This window comes from Lepidochelys kempii, chromosome 14, assembly GCF_965140285.1.
Source record: "Lepidochelys kempii isolate rLepKem1 chromosome 14, rLepKem1.hap1, whole genome shotgun sequence".
Classification (NCBI taxonomy): Eukaryota; Metazoa; Chordata; order Testudines; family Cheloniidae; genus Lepidochelys; species Lepidochelys kempii.
In genome coordinates, this window is record NC_136393.1 from 640866 (window position 1) to 665114 (window position 24249).

Here is a 24249-nt window from a genome sequence, read left to right on the forward strand (position 1 = left end):
CCTCCTCCCACCGCCTACTGCCCGCCAATGAACAGCTGTTTAGCACCAGGCAGGCAGCGGGGCGGGGGGGAATAGAGAAGAGAACGGGAGGCAGGAAGAGTTGGAATGAGGGTGGGATGCACTCAGGGGAGAGGATGGAATGGGGCAGAGCCTTGGGGCAAGGTGTGGAGTGAGGGTGGGGGCAGAGCACGGGTTGAGCACCACTGGGGGTGAAAAACAATCAGAAAGTCAGCACCTGTGATTCTCTCTCTCAGGGATTAATGTGGTTCAGCCCTCTGGCTGGGTCATTCTGGAGTTCACTAGCCTTTCAGGGTATCCAAATCCACCTGTAATTGGTCAGGCCCTGAGCTGGCTTTGTCCAGATGGCATCTTACTCTCACTCAGCACCACCAGGGCCCACAGTACAGTCTTCCCAAATTAAGGAGAACCTCAAAACAAAAGTCCTCTTCAGCCACACCTTTGCCCCTCCTAGGTTCTTCTCCAGTCACACGCTTTCTTTGCGGAGTAACTGGTCCCAGGACTTCTTCCTCAAGCCCCTCAGCAGAATTTGAAACTACAAACAAACCAGACACTACTGAAGCCTCTTCCTCCCTCTCCAGGCCCACATCTCCCCACTCTTGGAGTCTCTTCAGTTCCCTATTGCTTTTCAGAAACACTGGCCCCAGGGCTGTCTCCCTGGAGCCGGAGCCTGAGCCTTGTTCCAGGACCCACCACAGGCCCTACCTCCTCCCGTAGCAATGTTCCTTTTATGCTTCCCCAGGCTTCTCTTATCGACAGCCAGAGACCTGATTTTAGCCACATGACCCATTTGTCACATTTCAGAGTAGCAGCCGTGTCAGTCACATGACATCACTCATTACTACTCATTCTGTGGAAATGAGTTAAGTTTGTCACAGGTGGACTGGGGCCCATCTCCCCTTAAAGGCCCAGCCATTTTATGACAGGATGGATTGGGGACAAATCTCTATAGTTTTCAAATTGTCCTTAATCTTAAGGGTGGAAAAGAGAGAGGTGGTGTGAAGACACATATCTTCTTTCAAACTACAGTCAGTGTCTGGAACACAGTGAGTATTTGCCTTCCCATTAATTAATATCTTAGTGGTAAGTAGAGAATGATGAAACAGATGCTTTTTTGCATTAAGTTGGCCATGTAAACATTAGTGATTATTCAGAAGCAGAGCAATAACCCAATTCAAAAGGACAGTCTTGCTTCTTACAAGGCATGTGGAACTTGGGCTTGTTTCCTCATCCACTAAAGATGTGGGATGGTCCCTATTGTCTGTCTGAAGCATGCAGCTGTTTCCTATTTTACATCTGAAAGTGGCGTATCCCTAAGAAAAGTTAGAAAGACACTCTTTGAAGTAACTTAAGCTGAATATTTCCAAGTTACAGGCTTGGTGAGATGCATCTAGTTTCCAAAGGCTGTGATAATCAGAAAAGTTGCAAGGAGGTTAAAGGTCATGTTTCATATCCAGAGCCACTTCTATTTTCAAATACGTGTATGAAATTAGAAGCATCAGGGCAGAGGGAAGGGATTACAACCTGGAGCTCATTAAGGCTCTACAGAGGAGGATGAATTAATCAAGGAACAGCTGAAAATACCAAACAATTCACATTTCTCCCACTAACAGGATCAATGTGATGCCTCCAAATATCCCCTTCAATTCTCACCAAAATGATGTATCCTCTATCTCTCCCCCCACCACCCCACCCCCGCACAAAACTGCGTCTGCAAACATTCTAATCCTTTTACATTTCACTGGAGACTACAGACAAGGAACTCGAGTGACCTTGAGCTAGAAACACTTCGAAGCTGTAAACGTTTCATATCACATACGGATATGTATAGTGGGTACGTCTGTGTGCACGTGTGTATATGTATGTGTGCGTGTGTATACTGTGACAGGGTCGGGCCAGATGGCTATAGGAGAGTAACAGAAGGGAGATATATTAGCCCCAGGCTAAGTAGGTCCCTTTTCCCTGGGTAAGGTAACAGGGAAGGTTCCAGAACAATCAGGAACCTTCTGGAGACAATTAAGCCAGGCTGCATGAATGAAGGCTAATCAGGGCACCTGGGTTTTAAAAAAGAGCTCACTTCAGTTTGTGGCGTGCGTGTGAGGAGCTGGAAGCAAGAGACACTAGGAGCTGAGAGTGAGAACGCGGGCTGTTGGAGGACTGAGGTGTACAAGCATTATCAGACACCAGGAGGAAGGTCCTGTGGTGAGGATAAAGAAGGGGTTGGGAGGAGGCCATGGGGAAGTAGCCCAGGGAGTTGTAGCTGTCACACAGCTGTTCCAGGAGGCACTGTAAACAGCTGCATTCCACAGGGTCCTGGGCTGGAACCCGGAGTAGAGGGTGCGCCCGGGTTCCCCCCAAATCCTCCCAACTCCTGGTCAGACACAGGAGGAGTCGACCTGGACTGTGGGTTCAGAAAAATGGCCACGCTGAGGGCTGCCGTGAAGCTCCAAGGTGAGCAAATCCGCCAATAAGCGCAAGACCCACCAAGGTAGAGCAGGAACTTTGTCACTATATCTATATCTACACGTGCACACACACACGTCCAATAATAATGGAATTTGATAAGCCCATACATTTACTGATAGTTGTGGGGGATGGGGGAGTTCTGTTTCATCAGAATGGACAGAAAATCTACTAAGAGAATTTAAAATATACTGTGGCTGATTTCAAGTTTAAAAAAATAACCACACAGGGAAACAGTTATTTACCCTAGAGTACTTGTGATCCTTCAAAAAGTTTTCCTTCTGGAAACCAGCACTTGTTTCACCAGGGTCACTTGTAGCACTGAAAATTCAGAGCAAAAGTTATAACAGGGACATGGAGATTCAATTGACACAGCTCTATCCACTGCACCTCACAGTCAATGACAGTAGAACTGTGAAGAAGAGGAGTAAGTGGACACGTCATGTGGCTATGCAGAGACAAGACCCTACTTATTGATAAGTTTCCTTCCTCTTGGAGTGGCATAGAATATCAGGGTTGGAAGGGATCTCAGGTGGTCATCTAGTCCAACCCCCTGCTCAAAGCAGGACCAATCCCCAACTAAATCATCCCAGCCAGGGCTTTGTCAAGCTGGACCTTAAAAACCTCTAAGGAAGGAGATTCCACCACCTCCCTACGTAACCCATTCCAGTGTTTCACCACCCTCCTAGTGAAAAAGTTTTTCCTAATATCCAACCTAAACCTCCCCCACTGCAACTTGAGACCATTACTCCTTGTTCTGTCATCTGGTACCACTGAGAACAGTCTAGATCCATCCTCTTTGGAACCCCCTTTCAGGTAGTTGAAAGCTGCTATCAAATCCCCCCTCATTCTTCTCTTCTGCAGTCTAAACAATCCCAGTTCCCTTAGCCTCGCCTCTTAAAGTCATGTATTCCAGTCCCCTAGTCATTTTTGTTGCCCTCCGCTGGACTCTTTCCAATTTTTCCACATCCTTCTTGTAGTGTGGGGCCCAAAACTGGACACAGTACTCCAAATGAGGCCTCACCAATGCTGAATAGAGGGGAAGGATCATGTCAGGGCTGGCTCTAGGTTTTTTGCCACCCCAAGCTAAAAAATTTTTGGCTGCCCCTCCTTTTTTTGGGGGGGCTTTTACACATTTGCACTTTGGGATTTTTGTTGTTGTTTTGTTTTGACTTCTTTTTTTTTATTTTAAACAGAGAATTTGTAGTTAGTGAAATAAAATAATTTCCTACTAGTGTACTCATTTAATTTTAACAAAATCACAATTACAAACAATTTGGGTTCAACTATACACTGTAATGAAAAACGTTAACTTTCTCCTTGATTGTTGACTTTTTAAAAATACTTATTTGAAGTACAAGCTGGTTTTTCTAACTCTTTTTGCCATTTCCCTCTTTGTTGCCAGTAGGCAGCACCGGAAAGTCATTTTCGTTTTTGTCCCAGCATTTTAGCCCTATAACCACCGGCACCGACGCGACATGGAAATTAGCGCGAATGGCGCCGATAGGGCGGCACAGTACACACAAGTAATCGTGAGTCCTGATTTAATCAATAACCGTTAACGTTTACACATTTACGCATGTTCACCTTATGAGTGACCATGTCACGAGGTGATACAATATTTTTCACATCATGCTCCTATCGCACTACTGGAGATTTTTTTGATCATCATGTATTTTTTTTCGTACATTGGTGGATTTTTCTGAAAAAAAAGGATGGCCAGAACGCTGCCCCTAGAAATGTGCTGCCCCAAGCCTGTGCTTGCTGTGCTGGTGCCTAGAGCTGGTCCTGGATCACGTCCCTCGATCTGCTGGCAATGCCCCTACTTACGCAGCCCAAAATGCCATTGGCCTTCTTGGCAACAAGGGCACACTGTTGACTCATATCCAGCTTCTCGTCCACTGCCACCCCTAGGTCCTTTTCCGCTTGTGCATATTCCCAATTGTGAGCAATACAAACCCCACCAAGGAGTTCTAGTTAAATAAGGACTGCAGGTAGGGTTGCCAACTTTCTAATCACAGAAAACCAAACACACCTGCTGGGCCCCCTTCTCCAAGGCCCCGCCCCAGCATGCTCCATCCCCCTCCCTCCGTCTCTTGTTCTCCCCCACCCTCACTCACTTTCACTGGGCTGGGGCAAGGGGTTCAGGTACAGGGGGAGTGAGGACTCCGGCGGGGGGACTCTGTGGTGGGGCTGGGGATGAGGAGTTTGGGGTACAGAAGGTTGGGGATGTGTGTGAGGGCTCTGGCTGGGGGTGTGGGCTCTGGGGTGGGACTAGGGACAAGGGATTTGGGGTGCAGGAAGGGGCTCAGGGCTGTTGGGATGTTGTGGGGGTGCGGGGTACAGGATCCGGAAGGAAGTTTGGGTGCAGATGATAAATGATCTGGAAAAAGGGGTAAACAGCAAGATGGCAAAGTTTGCAGAGGATACAAAACTACTCAAGATACTTAAGTCCAAAGCTGACCGTGAAGAGTTACAAAGGGCTCTCACAATATTGAGTGACTGGGCAACAAAATGACAGATTAAATTCAATGTTGATAAATGCAAAGTAATGCACATTGGAAAACATAATTCCCACTATACATACAAAATGATGGGGTCTGAATTAGCTGCTATCACCCAAGGAAGATCTTGGAGTCATTGTAGATGATTCTCTGAAAACATCTGTTCTATGTGCAGTGGCAGTCAAAAAAGTGAACAGAATGTTAGGAACCTTTAGGAAAAGGATAGATAAGAAGACAGAAAATATCATAAAGCCACTATATAAAGCCATGGTAAACCCACACCTTGAATACTGTGCGCAGTTCTGGCACCCCCACCCCCATCTTAAAATAGATATATTAGAATTGGAAAAGGTACAGAGAAGGGCAACAACAATTATTAAGGCTATGGCACAGCTTCCATATGGAGGGGAGATTTAAAAGACCAGGACTATTAAGGCTAGAAAAGAGATGACTAGGGGAGTGTGACAAGGTGCTCTACTCTTCATAGTATGGCACCTCCTCCTGGCTGTTCTGAGGATTAGGTTCACAAGGTCGACACCCCTACCCACAGTTGCATGCTGTCCCTCCATCCTTCTTTCTCCTTCTACAGCCCCCTCTCTCGCTGCAGGAGCTGTCTCTTTGTGACATGGCCCTCTAGCCAGGTCACTCAGAATTTCCCCCTTCTAGGATAGAGTTCTTCAAAGTCTCTTCTGCTCAAGGGGCATCCAGCAGTCCTCATGCCTAGTGCCCTGATCCTGTCACTTCTGCAGTGACCCAGGCAGTCTTCCAGTTCACTGCCCTGCCACTGCTCCTTCCCCAGTGGCAAACAGGGGAACCCTCTACTCTGAGATCCAGCCCAGGGACCCTACAATATGCAGTCAATGTCGGTCCAGTCCCCAGCCTTGCTATGTCCTACCCCACAGGTTCTCTTCTCCACACAGCTCTCTTCAGGATGTGCCCTTTCCTTCGGGCTATGCCAGGCCCCCAGGGTCTTACTCTTTCCCTAGGTTCCCTCCTTCTCTCTCTATTAAACAAAGGGTTGACCACAAACTTCCTCCCAGCAGCCTTTGCTGCTGGCAGCTTCCTGAGTTTATGTTAGCCCATCCTACCTCTACTCAAATGAGCGTCCTCCTAATTAGAGCTTTCCTCTCACCCGTAATTCTCCCAGCTTGCAGCCTAATTGGCTGATTGGGACCACCTGGCCTACCTCAGCCCTCTTTGAGCTAGAGTTGCCAGGTGTCCAGTTTTTGACTGGAACGCCTGGTTGAAAAAGGGTCCTGGCGGCTGCAATCAGCCCTGCCGACCGAGCCGTTAAAAGTCCAGTTGGCAGCACAACGGAGGCCCGGGGCTAAGGCAGGCTCCCTGCCTGCCCTAGCTCTGCAGAGCTCTTGGAAGTGGCCACTAGGTCCCTGCAGCCCCTAGAAGCATGGGCGGCCAGGGTGGCTCCACGCACTGCCCCCACCCCAAAGGCCAGCTCCGCAGCTCCCATTGGCCAGGAACCGCGACCAATGGGAGCTGTGGGGACGGTGTCTGCAGGCGCAAGGGTAGTGCACACAGTGAGGAGCTTCCCTGGCTGCCCATGTTTCTAGGGCAGGGGTGGGCAAACTTTTTGGCCCGAGGGCCACATTGGGGTGCGAAACTGTATGGAGGGCCGGGTAGGAAAGGCTGTGCCTCCCCAAACAGCCTGCCCCCCGCCTCCTATCCACCCCCTTCCACTTCCCATCCCCTGCCTGGCCCCCTCAAAACACCCCGACCCATCCAACCCCCCCCCCGCTCCTTGTCCCCTTACCACCCCCTTCCGGGACCCTCACCCCTAACTGCCCCCTGGGACCCTACCCCACCCCCTATCTAAACCTCCCCGCTCCCCTGACTGCCCTCCCAGAACCTCTGCCCTATCCAACCGCCCCGTTCCCCGCATCCAAACAGCCTTAACTCTCCCCTGCAAATACCATATAATTATGTGATTAAGGCATTTTAGTTCTTGTGGACCCAGATTAGATTAAACTGATTTAAAAGTAGATGTTTTTCTTTTTCCCCTGATGGTGTCACTATATGGCAGAGTGGAGACTGTTTGGTTCATTGTGCACTTCCCTATCTGAATTTGTCTGTGTTTTAACAAATAAATTTGTTAGTCTCTAAAGTGCCACAAGTGCTACTCCTTTTCTTTTTGTGTTTTAAGTGTATTCCTTTTACAATCCATCGTTTGGGGATGTAATATTTTTTATCCTTAAATTACTGTTATGTGCTCTCAACCCTAACTCCATCTGAACATAGTTTTTTGCCTGGGATTTTTTTTTTTAATTATTAAAAATGTCATACATGATGAATACTAACCCCTCCAAAACACACACACAAAGAAAATGCTACGGTGAGATAGTCCTCATGATCTGATACTAAATAATACCAAACTTAAATCACTTTTAAAATGTTAACTTTTAAGAACAATTCACCAGTATACTAGAGAAGCATAAATCAGCCATAGCACACTGGCTAGTTAGGCTGGGTTTCTAGCTGCTTTGCATCTCCATAGCAGCAAAAAAGAATCAACGTGTACTGGTGGATCTGATCCTTAATTTGCAATTACTCTATTGGTTTAGAGGGCTAAGTTACAGAGACTGGTGTTATGGAAAAGAAGAGGTTGGAGAGCTCAACATCTGCACTTTGAGGTCTCCCATATGCTCCTGTCTCAATTCCCCCGGACAGTGCTTCACTGTGTGCAGTGGAACCACTAGCATGTGGCCACGGAACCTTTAAAGAGCAGCAGCATCAGATGGACTCATGAGAACTTTGGACACGAGTCCAGTCTTCCTCATACCATCGATTAATTACAACCAATAGAACTGCTGTATGCAAATGATTGGTAGGGGAAGAGTGATCAGTGGAGTAAAAATGGACCCATTTAAGTTACCTGAGACATTGACCTGACTTTGCCTGTAGTCTATATAACCATAACAATTACACCCAACAGCCATTAATAACTTTAGCTTAATTACACCTAAATTTCTTCAAATATAGCCTACAAACAAGGTTTAAGTGAAGTTTAACTATGAGGAAACTTTGATGAGTCTATGCCATTTATCTGTGACAAATAAAAGTCTGATACAGATGCTACATATCTTAAAGGACCCATCTGAAAATTATTTTTAATAAACTAACAGATTTACTTGTAAATTCTCAAGAATTTTTTTCTGCACTCAGAGTGAACGCTGGAAGTTCAGAGAGGATACACTGTAGTTTTCATACAGAACAATGAGGTTGAATCTCTCAAAATGGAACTCAGCCTTCATGATGGAACCATGACTGGTGCCTCCATGAAGAAAGTTGCTGATTTGATTTGGGTATTTTTAATTTCCTTTTGTACGTATATGTACGGTGTTAGATTTTAACTGTACTGTCTGTATCCTGCATCCTTTTCTCACATGAGTAGTCCCAGACTGATCTCAGGTCCCAACTCAAGGCACACCCCTCCTGATTGCCTGGCCATGCAGACTCCCCAGCTGGCATTTCCTTGTTTGGGGGCTATGCTGACCACTTACAGCGGCTTTTCCACAGACAGCTTTGGTCTGCCCTGAGCTAGCCCCTTTGCTTTTGAGTGAGCTGGGGACTATGTCAAGACTTCAAAGAGAGTAACAGAGCCCAGAGAGCTGTGACTGATATCACAGCTGGGGTGGGGTGCTGATGCTGTAGGGCAGAGAGGATCTAGTAGGCTCCAAAACTCAGAGATAACTCAGCGGTGCTCACAGCCCTGCACCTTATGTGTGGTCTAACCGTTGGCAGGGGCTCCCGAGGCACAAGCACTGGGCAGGCCCCCAGGTGGAAGGACTGGTGTAGGTTCTGTCCCCACAGCAGCAGCAAAAAGTAGGGCATTGGTTGTCCCACTGCCTATTCAGGTAAGGCCCTGCAGTGCCCACCGTCATGGGGGGGGCAGCAGGGCCAAACACGAGTGGTGCTGCAACCCTCATATGCCAGGCTGCAATGCCACTCACTCAATTTTGGCCCATGACTCCCAACATGGGGGAGTGGGGCCAACCCTAAGTGGGCAGGGGGGTGGCCAGCTCTGCCCCTCCTCGATGCAGCCATAGAGCCAGCTCCTGCCCACAGGTACCCCACTCTAGGGCGCTGCGTGGCCTTGCCCCAATTCCAGCAGCTCTCTGCTTGCAGGACTCACTCAGAGAGTGCATCAAGACCTGCTGACAAGTATGGGGAGCTGCAGTTAGTGCCCACCCAGGGGAGCCAGCCGGGAGAGGGACAGTGAGGAGCCTTGTGGGGAGGGGACAGGCATGAGGAGGTTCTGTTTTGTGTACCAGGTGAAAAAATTCTGGGGGTGCTATTGGGATAACTTCAAGTGAAATAGACAAAGGAGCCACCCTCACCAATAATTAAAGAGGTACTGACCATCCTTGGAGGAGGGATTCCATCTCTCAGATATAAGCCTGGGTGGCTTTTCCAGGCAACAAGTGTTTTCCTTTGAAATTCCAAAAGGACCAAATTACCTCCTCTGCACATCTAAACCCTGGGGAATATAACAGGCCCTTAGGGAGGACACAAGAGGGGAAGAATTGGAGCTAACCAAAGGCAGCTTCTTTCTCCTTTGAAAACCAGGAACACCTGTCCTGGGTCCCATCTCAACCTTCACCAAGCTCATTCTCTTCTCCCCCAAGCTCTGGTGCAGCAGAGCAGCCTCCATGACCCCATCTCATAGGAGAGAGACTCCAGGCACAGGGCCTGAAGGGGTCCCACTCCATGCAGCACTCTGGATTGCTCAGCTCTAGCACCAGAGACAGAACCGGGTCTGCCCTGGCCTCAGCCTCCGCTCCAGAGCCTGGTGAGTTCTGCAGCCCCAGCTCCGGACCCTACCCCAGAGCCTTGGCCGGGCACGTTCCTCCAGGCCAGGGGAGGCCGGTGGCTCCTGGCTCACACGCGGGGAGTTCATTCTGCCCCGCTGTTCCCCAGGCAGGTGCTGGCGGGAAGAGAGGAGCAATGGGAGCAGCCGCCTGCACCCCCTACAGTCCTGAACATTGAGGCCTTTGTTTCAAACTCCAATCAAACATCCAGAGCCGGGGAATCCTTCGGCTCCTGAATGGGGATCGGGCTGCCACACTCATTCGAGCAAGCCCTGCCAGCGTGCAAGAGTGGGAGGAGCAGTTCAGAGCCGCGCAGGGCCAGAGAGCCCCGGGAAGGGGGCACAGATCGAGCCACTGCGGCAGGACAGGGGACAGGGAAGCGCCCTGGCAGGGGGCAGGAGCCACTGGAGAAGCAGCCCGTGGAAATGTCCCAGGCCGTGAGTCTGCTCGCGGGGCTGGGGCGGGCGCGCAGCCCCACGCAGCGAGCCCAGCCGCGGAGAGGAGGTGAGGCGCGGCTGGGCACTTTCTCCCAGAGCAAAGAAGCCCGCCGGGCCAGAGGGCCTGGCGGCGGGCGCGGGGCACTTCAAAGGCCTGTCGGGCTCAGCCCTCCCTGGAGCGCAGCGCCCCTTGGCTCGGGGAGCCGCTGCTGCCCCCCGCTGCGCATCGCCTCGCAGCGCCCGGACAGGACGGGACGGGACGGGAGAGGCGGGGCAAGAGCCGGCAGAGCAAAGGCCGGAATCTCCTGGCAAGGAAACAGTAAAGCCCCCCCTCCGCCTGGATCCCAAGGGGCGGAGGGCAGGGCGGGGCTGGCCGGCTGCTGCCCCACGCGGCGCCCGGGCTGGCGGCGCCCCCGGCGGGCTCCCCGTGCCCCTCTGTCATGCGTGTGGTTTGGGACGAGAAGGCGAGTCCGTGCGCCAAGAAAAGCCGAGCGCCCCCGAGCCCCGCCGCAGAGCCCGGGCACCAGTCGCCGGCCCCCGCTAACTACGCCCAGGCGCTACCCTCGCCGCTCATTGGAGCGGGACTGAGCCGAGCGACCAGACCCTGCGCTGCCCTGGGAACAGCGGGAGCAGGCCCGGGCCAGAGACCCCAACCCCGGCCAGCACGGGGGAGACGGAGCCCGCGGAGCACTGCCCGCCCCCAGGGACTAGTTCCCCCGGGACCCGGAGCCCCCGCCAGTCTGCAGCCGAGCGGAGCAGGGGGCAGAGCCCGTCCGAGCGCCCAACTCCTCTGCTCCTTCCCCCGCAGGTGGCTCCGGGTCGCGATGGGCAGAGGAACCGTGCAAGTGCTGCTGCTCCTGGGACTGCTGCACTGGGGCCCCGGTGGCGAGGGCAGGAAGAACTGGAGACGGCGAGGGCAGCAGCCGGCGGCTGCGGCGGCAGCCCGGGAGCGGAGCGAAGCGACCGGGCAGCCCGTGGAGAGCTTCCCGCTGGACTTCACCGCCGTGGAAGGCAACATGGACAGTTTCATGGCTCAGATCAAGAGCCTGGCGCAGTCGTTGTATCCGTGCTCGGCCCAGAACCTGCACCACGAGCTGCGCCTCCATCTCCTGCTCAACAGCTCGGTCACCTGCAACGACGGCAGCCCGGCAGGGTGAGTGCGGGCTGGGGTCCTCTCCAGAACATAACCAGCTCGAGCCTCCCCTGACCCTGGGGTAAGCCTGGTCCCGACCAGCCCCCAGCGCAGCCCTTCCCGATACACCCCCAGCCGGCCTCAGTTCCGAGTCCTGGCCCCTCTGCTCTCCCGCACTACAGGGGCCCTTTCATCTCCCCACGATTGGCTTCACGATTCTGCCCGCATTATCCTGTGCCCCAGAGCGGCCTCCTTGGAGGGCTCCTGCGGACTGAAAGGGATGCCCGAGAACCATCCCCAGAGATCTTGGGGAATGACCTACCCCACGCGCCCCTGCTTCTCCAGCTCTAGTCCTTTTCCTTTACTTCATCTCTTCCATGCTCATCTCCCATCCTGCTTCATTCACTTTACTAGAGCTACTTCATTCACATCCCTCGCAGGGACAGTGGTCTCTGTGCTTGCTTCCCAACCCTGAAGGCTGTGGGGTGTGGAAGGGAGGGTCAATGTCCTTCATTTTAACTTATCAGTAGTTTTCCAAAATCCATTAGAATCCGAAGCATTTAAGGGCACATTCAAAGGCAGCCAAAGAAGTTCACAGACACAGGGGTGGAGAGGATGACATGGGGACACAGTCCTAAGAAAGAAAGCTGCCTGGGGCTATTTTACTTGATCCTGACTCCTTCTGCATTATCTTCATCACCCTCATCTTCATCCCTCTTTTATTTTTACCCTCACCAGCATGAGGTAGTTAATTCAGGGAGCCAGCACTGTTCTCTGTTCATCTGTGTGTGTGTAAGTGGGGATAATAATGCTTACCCACTTTGTAAAGTGCCTTGAGATCCTCTACTGGAAGAAGCCAGAGAAGTGCCAATTATTATTTATTATTATGATCGCTGGCCCTCTCCTATTCCTGCTTTATGTATATTAAAACAAAGTATGAACATTTTTGTCTAGCACTCAAACTCTGCTTCCACCTCGTGGTCATTACTAAAAACACAGCAAGCAACAGGTGGAATAACTCTTTCCTGCCTGGAAATTCTCAGGAATTCTAGGAATTTGTTTAATGCATTTATTTTGGAGACAGATAAAAGCCAATCTGCCTGGCTCAGGATCTCGGGGAAGGCCCTTTGATCAGAGGGTTTGGAGCTCTTCTGACAGTCTTCCTGTTTCTTACTCTTGTTCTTTAACCAAATATTTTATGTAACCCTCTTGATATTATAATGAGTTGGTGTATCAAAGAGCTTGTGGTTAAGCTAGTCAGTCTGCCTAATGAATTTAATGCTGCTTTCTCTGCTTGTTTTTTCTTCAGCTACTACCTCAAAGAATCGAAAGGCAGTAGAAGGTGGCTGCTGTTCCTGGAAGGTGAGCCTGGGTTATTTTTTATTTAAGCACAGGTCAAGCTTTTTAGCCTTTTTTGGTAAATGAAGAGGTGGGGGTAGGGGAGAGCTATCCAGCTGCTTTCTTCAAAGGCTGTGCAAAATGTGTGTGCTGGCTGCCTTCTGCATAACCAGTGTCTTCATCCTTCCACGCAACCCAATCACTTTGTCATATGCCTCCGCTGCCTGACAATTTAGTGCATTTCTTGGCATCCTAACTACCCACCTGACCCTAATCAGAGCTTCTTAATCCAACTACTTCTTTCTTCTATTTCCTTTACCCACTGCTTGCACCATTCATCTCAGCCTGGAAATCCCATGTTCTATTGTACACGTTCATCTCTTTCTCTCTGTGATACTCTGCCACTCCTTCCCTGAACAAAATGACAGCAAGGAATTGACTTGATTTTTTTTTTCTCATGACCCAGGGGGATGGTATTGCTTTAACAGAGAAAATTGTGATACCCGTTATGATACGATGAGGAGGCTGATGAGCTCCAAGGAGTGGCCCATTACCAAAACTGGTAAGTCTTTCTGTGCAGGGGGTAGAAACACCATTACACATTACATCTACCCTCTACACATAATAACAAAAGAAAAAAAGAAAGGGGGGATACACAGATTTTGTAGTGTAGTGTAGCAGAGTTCCTCACAACATACACTGTCACTTCCCCATAATTGCTCCTCTTCAGATAGTAACACAATGTAATAGTCACTTACGTGCATTTGCCTGTACATGCATACACACTGCCATTAATTAGTATACATATGCACATGCTCTCGCAGAAACATGAAAACATATACATGTATGCATGTACACTTGCAGGGATGTCAACCTTCTTTGAACCCCCTTTAATTCTGCAATATCATTTTACAGATGGGATGACCAGTACGGTACACATCCCAGATAAAGGAGTATCATTGATTTATATATTGCCCTACGGGACCACATGGGAGACAAGAGTCTTTCAAAGTGTAGTCCAAGGTCTACACCGGGTGGGTGGGTTGCGGGTTACATATCACCCCCCTCCTCCAGCCCTGTGTAGATCAATCAAATATACAATATTCTCGGGGGGGAGGTCCCTCCCTTTCTTCTCCCTCTGAGGTCCCAGAGGGAGCTATGGCAGGAGGACCACCATGGTAACATGGCTCTAATGTGCTAAGGAGCTAGAGTCAGTGGAGACAGACAGTGCCACCATGTGGATGGCCCTGACTTCCTGCAGATCCCCAGGGATCAGTGTGGTTCTCTGGGGATCTGTCAAGATTAGGGAAGAACACTGTCCTGACTCCTCACCGCCAATAGGATGCGGTGGAAGGGATCTCTGCAAGGAGATGCTCACACAGATTTCTTCCCTCTGAGACCCTTACCCTCATGTTGAAAGACCTGAGCCTCAGTCAGCAATTCTGCCCATAATGGATGAGCCACTCAAAGCCAGCAGCAGAATCTGTTTTGAAAATTGACGTTTAATGGTACATACTCTTATTTAGTGAATCTAGGTGCAATTTTTCTCTGTGCCCAAACTCCTCTCAGTGCAGGACAGGGGCCGATCCACAACTGGCTCCCTGATTCTGCTCCAGTTTCAGAGCAGCTGATGTGCTGCTTTAACTGATAGCACTGTCGTAAGAGAAAGATAGCCGTCCTCCATCTCCTAACATGGTGCCTAAACCTGGTGCAGGCACTGCCTCAGCTGCCTTTATGCCAACTGGAATTTCCCTCCACAAGGGGAATTTTGTTAGCCATTTTCAGCCAGAATCCATCTACTTCGTGCTGCTGGGTAGTGGAAAGTAGATCATACCAAAAGATATGGGTTCTTGTGCTTAGCTTCTTGTAGTACTGGAAGCAATTACATCAGTTTCTCTTTAAATGCTTTCCTATTCTTGTTGTTTGGTGACTTCCCTTATCTTATTTTTATTTTCACCTCTCTCCCTCTGTATAATGGGGTGAATGATACTTGATGCTCAAAGCATCAGATAAATGCCTAGAAATACAGATTACCAACCTTCCTTCCCCTCTTTCCTTTTTCTGGCTGCTGAGCTTCATACCCCACTGCTCCCTGACTGTGGGCCAAATTCAATGCTGCACCTTTCAGGAGGCACAGCACAGAAGGCGCAGCACAGGAGGTGGGGAGCAAAGGTGAGCTATATACATCACATTTTCACTTCCCTAATTCTGAGCTTCTCTAAGAGGTGGCTTAACTCCCAGCATAAATTAGAGTAGTCCTAGGGGGTGCTTCAATTTATGGCGGCTTTGCATAGCTGACATAGCTGCAGATGGAAATAACTGGAGTACTTTGCACTTGGGCCACTCCCCATCCAGCTCTCAATACACCAACCACAGCTCTCTCCCTGACATGGCTCTACTTTGGGGACTGCACAGGAGAATGATGAAGGGCTGCCCACATCAGCTCTACACTGCTCTTGCATTGGAGGAATTTCCATCAGGGCCATTGAGGTTCTATTACATCACTAGAATGGTATAAATGGGTCATAGTGCAGGCCAGAATCTGACTCTGTGTCTCCTACTTCTTTGGCCAGCCTCACTGGAACCTTTGGACTTCAATATTTCATCTGTTGTTCTTAAAGGGGTAATCATCATAACAGGCTCTTAGAAATTCTTGTACAATAATCTTGGCCTGTCAAATTTCCAGAAGAAATTCATTCACTGTAGTTTGGGGGAGAGGCCTTCACAGCGGGACACACACACACTATTATGTAATTCACTTGGATCGGTTTATCTATCTCAGATAGGCCTGGTCCTATGACTTGGAGGCCCCAAACTGCTGTAGATGCGAAACCAGATTGTGAGTTTCTGGGCCTCACCTGCCCTCCCATATGGCCTTGTGAAGGCCCCACCTTCCTTCCCATTCATCACTGCATAATATTCCTTTGGCATGTACAGTAGAACCTCAGAGTTATGAACACCTCGGGAACGGAGGGTGTTCATGAAATGTTCGTAACTCTGAACAAAATGTTATGGTTGTTCTTTCAAAAGTTTACAACTGAACATTGACTTAATACAGTTTTAAAACTTTACTATGCAGAAGAAAAATGTTGCTTTCCCCTTATTTTTTTGGTAGTTTATGTTTAACACTGTACTGTATTTGCATTTTTTTGTTTGTCTCTGCTGCTGCCTCATTGTGTACTTCCGGTTCCAAATGAGGTGTGTGGTTGACTGGTCAGTTTGTAACTCTGGTGTTCACAACTCTGAGGTTCTACTATACTGCAATTGCCTTTGTGAAGATGTAAGATTAGGGAAGCATTTAATGAATTTTTATTTTCTTTTAATACTGCTTAGAAGGCGGAGGTAACACCATGGATCTCCACATGTCTGTGGACCAGAGTTACTGAGTCAGCACAGGATTATGGGGTCTCTACCTTCCCTTGCCCCGTTTATGCCAAGGGCTGATTGTACATGTAGGTTCTTTCTCTCATTCACACAAATCCTATAATTGCTAGTATTGGAATTTACCTTCCAGAATTTAGGGGTTACAGGAAGAATGTACTTTTAAGTAGGTGCCACAGCGCCTCTTCATCATGAGGTAATAAGGCTTCTTGAAGTGCTGGGGTTCACGTCTGATGTGAATCAAGGGCTGAAAATCACATCCACCAAGATGTAGGCACAGACACATTTCTCTTTTTTCCTCCCACTTCACCAATGGCTATCAAAGTGTAAGTTCCCGTTCTGTACGGCCAGAGCCCCCACACCAGGCTCATTCCTATTGCTTTAAAATCTGAGAACAGCGTTTGTATATTTCTTTTCATCCACCTGCAGGAACTGGGATCCTGTCATCACAGCCAGAAGAAAATCCGCACTGGTGGAACGCAAACATGGTGTAAGGAGGGGCACCAAGGGGAACAAGTTTATATTCCAAAAATTATGTACAAAGAGGCACCATGAGAGGAAAAGGGAAGGGGATTATACCCCAGACATGGTGTAAGAATGGGGAGTGGACCATGCAAACATGGTCTATTGCTTCCTAGGACAGCAAGAGCAGGGAGTGCTACTATGGCAGATAACATAATTAATCCTTGGTAAAAGGGAAAACCCTATATTGTTCTCTCTGTCTACCACTTCAGCTTTCCCAGGACTGGTGTTGACAAGGTCCAGAGTGACCTGTGTCCAGTTCAGCTGAAGGCATAGGTTGGTCTAATGATAAAGGTCAAGAAAAACTGGGGAGATCCCAGAGGATATCCCCCAAAGGAATAAATTGGGAAATACCATATCAGGTCCTGTGGCTGGTGATGTGCCTGACAGTTCTCTGAGCTTTGGATGGCTACTTCTGTCCAGAGGGGAGACCTAGGAGGGGGAGGTTGGCTTGCTTGTGCTTATACATAGACCCTCTGGACTGCAGTGCTGCAAGAGGGGAAGAGAAGCGGATATAGGTGACAATTTCTATTGCAGCAGCTGGGGACAAAAAGCTAAGAGATAGAAAAATAGTTCCATTCCTGCAGAGACATTTAATAACAATACTTAGCAATTACATAGGGTAGGTGAGTTCTTCCATTTTACATAGAGGGAAATTGAAGCACAAAGAAAAGCACTTGCCCAACGCTGCCCAAGTCAATGGAAAAGCCAGGATTAGAATTTAGATTTGTGCTCTAGAGCATGATGCCTCATAATTAGGGCTCCATGTTTGTCATGGAGGTCATGGAAGTCAGTGATTCCATGACTTCCTGTGACCTCAGTTACTTCTGTAGCGGCCAGTGCGGCTGATCCAGGGCTGCCCAAGCAGCTGGCCCTGAAGCCAGCTGCTCAGGAGGCCCTGGGGACAGCCACAATGGCCACTGATTGAGTGGCTCTGCAGCCAGCCGCTCAGGCGACCCCGGAGGCAGCCACCATTGGAGCGGCCCCAGCCCTGGAGTCAGCCACGCTGACCGTTGCTCTGGTGGCCCCTGGGACCGTCTGAGCAGGGCCAATGCAGCTGGGCCTGGGGACTCTTTGAGCAGCAGTCCTGGAGGTGGCAGGAGCAGCCGCAGCTCCTGACAGTCCCAGGGCGGCCGGAGCAGAGGCTGGCCCCCCAGGGCTTCCCCCACAGTGGCGGATGGAGCAGCTGCTGGCCCCCCAGGGCTCCTCCTCCGGCAGCAGCTGGAGCAGCCACTGGCCCTTTGGGGCTCCCCCCCACAGCTGGTGCCGTGGGCCCCTGGGGATCCCCTGCCCAGCAGCTGGTGCCATGGGCTCCACCCCCACCCCCCACAGCACCCCTCCCCATAAGATTCAATCAGGTATTTATGGCATAAATCACTGACAGGTCACGGACAGTGATTTTTTTGTTTCTTGCCCGTGACCTGTCCATAACTTTTACTAAGAATACCTGTGATTAAATCATAGCCTTACTCAATTAGATCAATAAAAAGATTTCAGTAAAAAGGGTAACATCCAGAAGGAAAAAAAAAAGCAACTGTAACTGACGCCACTGGAGGTAATCCTTCCTTTGAGTATTCAAGGGGGTGGTATAAGCATCTCATTGAACAAAAAACCGGTCCCTTCCCTTCTTCGCAGGATTTCCTTCCAGTTCCTTGACCCCAGCCTCACCCCGTGTATGTCAAGGGAAAATGAGTGCTCACAAACTTCTCATCTCTTGCAGTTTCATCCCCTATTGCTCAAGTGATGTTTGGAGTGGTGCCTCTTCCAAATCTGAAAAAAGTGAGTGCTGCCAATAGGCTGGCTGCCAGACAGTCATCACACATTAGAGGATATGGCCTGATTTCTCTGAAATTATTCGAATGAGAGACAAGCTTTTTCCTGCTGAGAAGCAGGAAAGAATAACAAGTAACCTCCAGACAAAACATCCCTCTCCCCTCATCACATCCTGCAGGGACATGGTTCAGAGCCCCTGCATGCAGGGATGTCACAGATGCACATCTAGTCCCTGCAGGTTGCACCTGGAGTTCCTGAAGCAGCCTTTCCTTTTAGATAAGCCTCTCCCACCCTGCATATACTGCAAATTAAATGGAGTGGCTGGGGCACCATGGCTTGTAATGTGTCTTCTCATATTGCAGACCTCAGTGATAAGTGTAATGAATTCAGTCTCATTCTTGTCCCAAATGGATGTGAAACTCACCCATTGTTGGGCAGAAGCTGCTTGCAATTTGGCCTGCAAGACAAAAACCTGTGCATTATAATATAATATGATGCTGTTGCCTGATGATACTGGTTTTGGATCAACACAATGTCACTGTGACAACAGTGCAACATTGTGATGTCTCCTTGGCACACAAAGATGGACATTTCCTTACGCAGATAAAATTAAATATCTTTAACATCCTGCAGATGAATCATGCCACCTCAGGATATGATGAGTCTTAAAAGATAACCAGGATTAGTACTTGGATGTGAGACCACTACAGAAGACTCAAGGGGGCTTATTTTCTCACTTACACTGGATAAATCTCCATTGACTTTAGTCAAGTTATTCCTGATATAGCCTGGTGTAACTAAGAGGAGCATCAGCCCGAAGGTGCTGCATGAAGTAGTACTAGTAATTCAGCAGGACATATGCTTTCCTCTGAATCAGTGCTTGAACCAATGCTGTACTGTCAGCCATTGTGCTGCTGGCTGGATGTGTCGTCTTTCCACTGATGTGAAATTGATATTCTGACCACTTGTGGGTGCCCACGACAGTTTTTGCAAGAACAGAGGCATTAGCTCTGGTGTCCTGGCCAAATTCCAAGTGAGATAATGAAATAATTCTCCGTTTCTAAATTTCCCCTGTAGTTTCAATTGGCTATAATATTCTTTTTCACTTCCTATCCTGTTGTTCAGTGTTGCTGTGCAACAGTTAAGCAGCTACTGTCTCTCACCTCAGAGCAACTGTGGGATGGGCATGAGTGAGGGAAGCCTCCTCAGCAAAGTTTTAGCCTACACATCACAGTCCTATTGATGGTGAACTCTTTCTTTTCCAGATGAATATGCCTTCATGGGAGCCCTCATAATACAAGAGGTAGTAAAGGAGCTGGTGGGAAAAGGCCTTAATAATGCAAAGGTACTACTCCTGGCCGGAAGCAGGTAAGTGTCTGCATAAGATTGTCCTATAATGAAGAGATAAAGAATATGAAAGAGCAACTGCAATGGAGCACTGTCTTTACAGGAGATTAGTCATGGGAGATTAGTTCCCAGACACTGCCTGCAGGTGGTGCTACGAGGAGTGAGGCAGAAGCACTGGTAGGGGAAAGCTCGCACAAATACTCCTCTCAGCCTCTTCCTGTAAGAGCTGCAATAGGGAATGATGTAGAAATACTGGCTTTTGGTTCAGAGGAATTTATTTATGGGGAAAGAATATTAGACAATAATAGAAACAGATGGAAAATTTTGTCTCCAAATTTCAGGGTCTTTCTATTTTGAGCTGCCAAAGCTCTTGCTAATAACAGGAAAGAGCTATGCCAGAAAGAAGAAAATAAAATGGATGGCTTTTGGTTGCTGAACTAGTTAGCATTGATTTTATTTCTGAGAATTTATGAAGTGAGGAAATAATTTGCTGACTAGTGACTAGATTATGCCCTTACTGACTGGTCAAATTGCTCAATGCATCAAAACTGTAAAAGGAGTATGTATCGTAGCTGTCGTGCAACAATGTCAGGTCTGTAACTGAATTAGTGATCTTCTCATTGCAGTGCTGGGGGAACTGGGGTGCTTCTGAATGTGGATCGAGTAGCAGAGCAGCTGGAGGAGATGGGTTACCAAGGGATTCAGGTCCGAGGGCTGGCAGATTCTGGCTGGTTCCTGGATAATAAACAGTACCGCAGAACTGACTGTATTGATACCATAACCTGTGCCCCAACAGAAGCTATTAGGAGAGGAATCAGGTACAATAAACTATTCTAAATTACCCTTCCCCAAGAGCTAAGGATGAGGCGAAATCCTGAGGCGGGGCTCTGACACTCTTCCTGTCTTCCTTGCGTCCTTTTTGTATTTATAAGATACCTATCACATGCCTCACCCTTTGTTAATGAGCTTCTACCTCTAAAGAAAAAAAACATCATTTCAAAGGCATATTCACGAGACTGTGTGACATTACAGACACTGTATTGAGTAACACAATACATTGATGTGACCTGACAGACACAGGGAAGAATGTTGCTGTTAATAAACTGAAATTGCCATCTCTCTAATGCTCCCATCACTGAGTATCTGATTGTTATTTAGGGGAAGGTGCCATACCCTAGGATCATAAAAGCAAGTGACGGGAAAAGTCCTATCAGAGTAGCCAGTCCACCTCCAGAACAGAGAGTATCACTGGCTAATGAAATGCCAGCTCTCCTTCTTCTCATTTATAAGTCAAGTTTGATTAAATAGTACTGTTCAGACCTGCTTGCCTTCCAGCTGAATCAAGAAAGGTTAGCTCTGTTCTTCTGTGCACGGTTTTTTGCACTCACTGCTTCATTCATGCACAGAGGACTCTCCAACTGCAACCAGCAAACGCCCCAGTGTTCTAGTGAATAGGACATATTCCAAGCAGAATGAGACTGCATGGCACTAACCCCACCATTGCTATATCTTTCAGATATTGGAATGGCATTGTTCCTGAACGCTGCAAACTGCAGTTTAAAGAGGGAGAGGAATGGAATTGCTTTTTTGGCTATAAAATTTATCCCACTCTTCGATGTAAGTGCAAAAAGAAAGGCCTACCTGCCTGAGAGTCTGAAATTGGTCCTGGGCAGTTCCTTCATTTACTGCTGCTAACCTGATGAAGACTCTCTCCAATTCTTTTCCCCTCTAGGTCCAGTCTTTGTGGTGCAATGGCTCTTTGATGAGGCCCAGCTCACAGTAGATAATGTGCACCTAACTGGACAGCCTGTCCAGGAGGGGCAGTGGCTCTACATCCAGAATCTGGGCCGGGAGCTAAGAAATACCCTGAAGGATGTGACGTGAGTACTGCGGTAGGAAAAGCTGGGGTGTTTTTCCCCCTAAGAGAAGTCCTGCATAAGCTGTTTTGTGGGAAGTTCACAATGGCTCTCTTGATACCAATGTGATTTATTTGGTATCTGTACCTAATCTGCATCAGGAAACATGCTCTTAACATATCTGAAAAAAAATGAGGCGGGAACAGAGTTCTACAGGGGTGTTTTAAGAGACACTGATCATAAAACACCCCGGCAACAGGTGAAAGGATGACATGAAACCTCTCGTATGTCTTAGACGCTTCATGCTAGATCAGCTATTCATGGGAGTCACTGTAGCACCTATGAGCCCCTATAAATGCACCCGACCAATAAGGCTATGGAAACGTGCCATTTTCTGAAACTTCCACCCTGTTCTAGTCTATTCAGATTCTTATATCATGCCCAGCACTGTGGTATCCAAGCATCATGCCAGGGACAGCAGAACTTCTAGCCAATTCCAGGACAGGGGCAGAAATTATCTGTGAGATGAGTCACCTTTTTGCCTTCTCACCATACCTGATCTGTGTTTTCCTTTCAGTGCTAGTTTTGCTCCAGCCTGTTTGTCTCATGAGATCATTACGCGCAAGTAAGTGTCTCTCTTCACGGAGTCTATGAAATGTCATGAATTAGCAAGAAAGGGAATATGGTAATACTGATATCCTAACCCACTGATACAATCTTTTGGTTTGATTTTGCAGTCACTGGACAGACATTCAGGTGAAAGGAACTTCGTTACCCCGTGCCCTGCATTGCTGGGACCGCAGCCTGCATGACAGCAACAAAAATGGGAAAGCCCCTTTGAAGGGTTGCCCAATCCACCTGATTGACAGCTGTCCCTGGCCCCACTGTAACCCCTCATGCCCTACCATCCGGGACCAGTTCACGGGGCAGGAGATGAATGTGATCCAGTTCCTCATGCACATGGGGTTTGATGTTCAGAAGATGGCACAGCAACAGGGCCTGGAGCCCAGTAAACTTCTGGGGATGCTGAGCAGTGATAGCTAGAAAGGGTTCTCTATGAAAGGGCAGAATGATCAGATAAGGAAGGGGAGGCTCTAAGCTTCTCTCCCAAACTCTTTAACCTTCTCCATTCTCATGCAGGCACACTTACACACATGCACACTCACAAGCACGCTTAGTGTGTGTCAAGAAAAAAAAAAAGAACAGATTCTTGCTTACACCATTTGACTGAAACTCATTACCTCTAAACTTCAGGGCCTAGTCTTGGCTGTTCAGAATCTCTTTCTGTGATACACAAGGTGGCCTGAAGCAGGGAGCAGCAATGCTATAAACACCAGCTTTGAGAACCCTTCCCAAGAGCTAAAAGGACTCTTACCCTTGCTGAGAATGTTTCACATCATAGACTTACAACATATGGTGAAAAAAGCACTGGATTTTTTTGTCCAATTAGAAGTGAAGGATTACATGACTTCCTAGAGGTCAACATCTCATGATGTATCATAATGTACAAACCAAGGACATGTGCTAGGAACGGACACTCTTATACTCAATTTACTTTTTTATTATTTTATAAAATGACTTTTTTATTACTTATTTTTAAAAAAAATAAGCAAGAAATATAAAATTAATGATATTGTTTTGTAACATATTTTTTTTAAATAATGAAAAAACCTCCTGCTACTATGGCAATGTGGGCATATTTATTTTAATATGTAAATGCTATTTATAAGGGCTGACCGGAGAACTGCTCATATGTCTTAGTAAAGTTTTAAATACTGCTCCTGGGGATGGGGTTTTCTTCTGATCACATGTGTGGGAGAGGGCAGTATTGGCATTATTATAATTATTATTAGATTCCAATGTTCCCCTTGTAGTATGTTTGTTGTTATTTCTGGAATGGAAAGGATGTAATGCACCGTCTAGTTACAGAACTTGGTAGTCAGAATTCACCATCCTATGGCACTGATTAATACAGGATCACAGTTCCAGACTATGAGCAGAGCTGAAACTGAAGTAAAGAGTTTCAAATATTAAGTGTTTAAAAATCTTTACATTCATAGATTCTAGGGCCAGAAGGAAGCACTCTGATCATCTAGTCTGACCTCCTGTAGAACACAAGCCTCTGCAAAATCATTCCTAGAGCAGATCCTTTTGAAAAACATTCAAACTTGATTTAAAAATTGTCAGTGATGGAAAATCCACCTTGACGCTGGGTAAGTTGTTCCAAGGGTTAATTGCTCTCACTGTTAAAATTTTACACCTTATTTCACTCAGTATTTGTCTAGCTTCAACTTCCAGTCACTGGTTCATGTTATACCTTTCTCTGGGGGACTGAAGAACCCATTATTAAATATTGGTAGTTACAGACTGTAATCAAGTCATCCCTTAACTCTCTCTCTGTTAAGATCATTCCAATTATAGTCCTTGGGTCTACCGCTATAAGGCATGTTTTCTAATCCTTTAATCATTCTTGTGGCTCTTCTCTGAACGCTCTCTCCAATTTATCAACATCCTCCTCGAACAGTAGACACCAGGACTGGACACAGTATTCCAGCAGTGGTCACACTAGTGCCAAATTCAGAGGTAAAATATCCTGCCTACTCCTACTCCTGTTAGAAATCAGCCATGTCTACCAGTTTCACAATGAGAAAGTGT

At 48.0% G+C, this 24249-nt stretch overlaps 1 protein-coding gene across 2 annotated transcripts; it reads left to right on the forward strand.

The window, feature by feature from the left end:
* Positions 1–10149: 10149 nt before the first annotated feature.
* NOTUM (notum, palmitoleoyl-protein carboxylesterase) lies at positions 10150–23953 on the forward strand. 2 transcript variants are annotated; one of them, XM_073310642.2, is made up of 12 exons: positions 10150–10312; positions 11054–11398; positions 12687–12739; positions 13182–13277; positions 16526–16586; positions 18339–18397; positions 19657–19759; positions 20365–20556; positions 21255–21355; positions 21471–21618; positions 22172–22219; positions 22332–23953. In XM_073310642.2, the coding sequence occupies exons 2-12, from the start codon at positions 11070–11072 to the stop codon at positions 22636–22638; spliced, it is 1497 nt and encodes a 498-aa protein (XP_073166743.1). In that variant the 5' UTR covers positions 10150–10312; positions 11054–11069; the 3' UTR covers positions 22639–23953. The 2 variants fall into 2 exon arrangements, with proteins under 2 accessions (XP_073166743.1, XP_073166740.1); XM_073310639.1 differs by lacking the exon at positions 10150–10312 and having other exon boundaries at positions 10647–11398.
* The last annotated feature ends 296 nt before the right edge of the window (positions 23954–24249 follow it).

Excerpts from the sequence above, each read along its gene's own strand:
- NOTUM (XM_073310639.1), top strand. The coding sequence starts at position 10,686 with ATGCGTGTGGTTTGGGACGAGAAGGCGAGTCCGTGCGCCAAGAAAAGC. Across the intron at positions 16,587-18,338 it reads TGGTGGAACGCAAACATGGT|TTTCATCCCCTATTGCTCAA; the intron begins GTAAGGAGGGGC and ends CATCTCTTGCAG. Across the intron at positions 19,760-20,364 it reads CTACTCCTGGCCGGAAGCAG|TGCTGGGGGAACTGGGGTGC; the intron begins GTAAGTGTCTGC and ends TTCTCATTGCAG.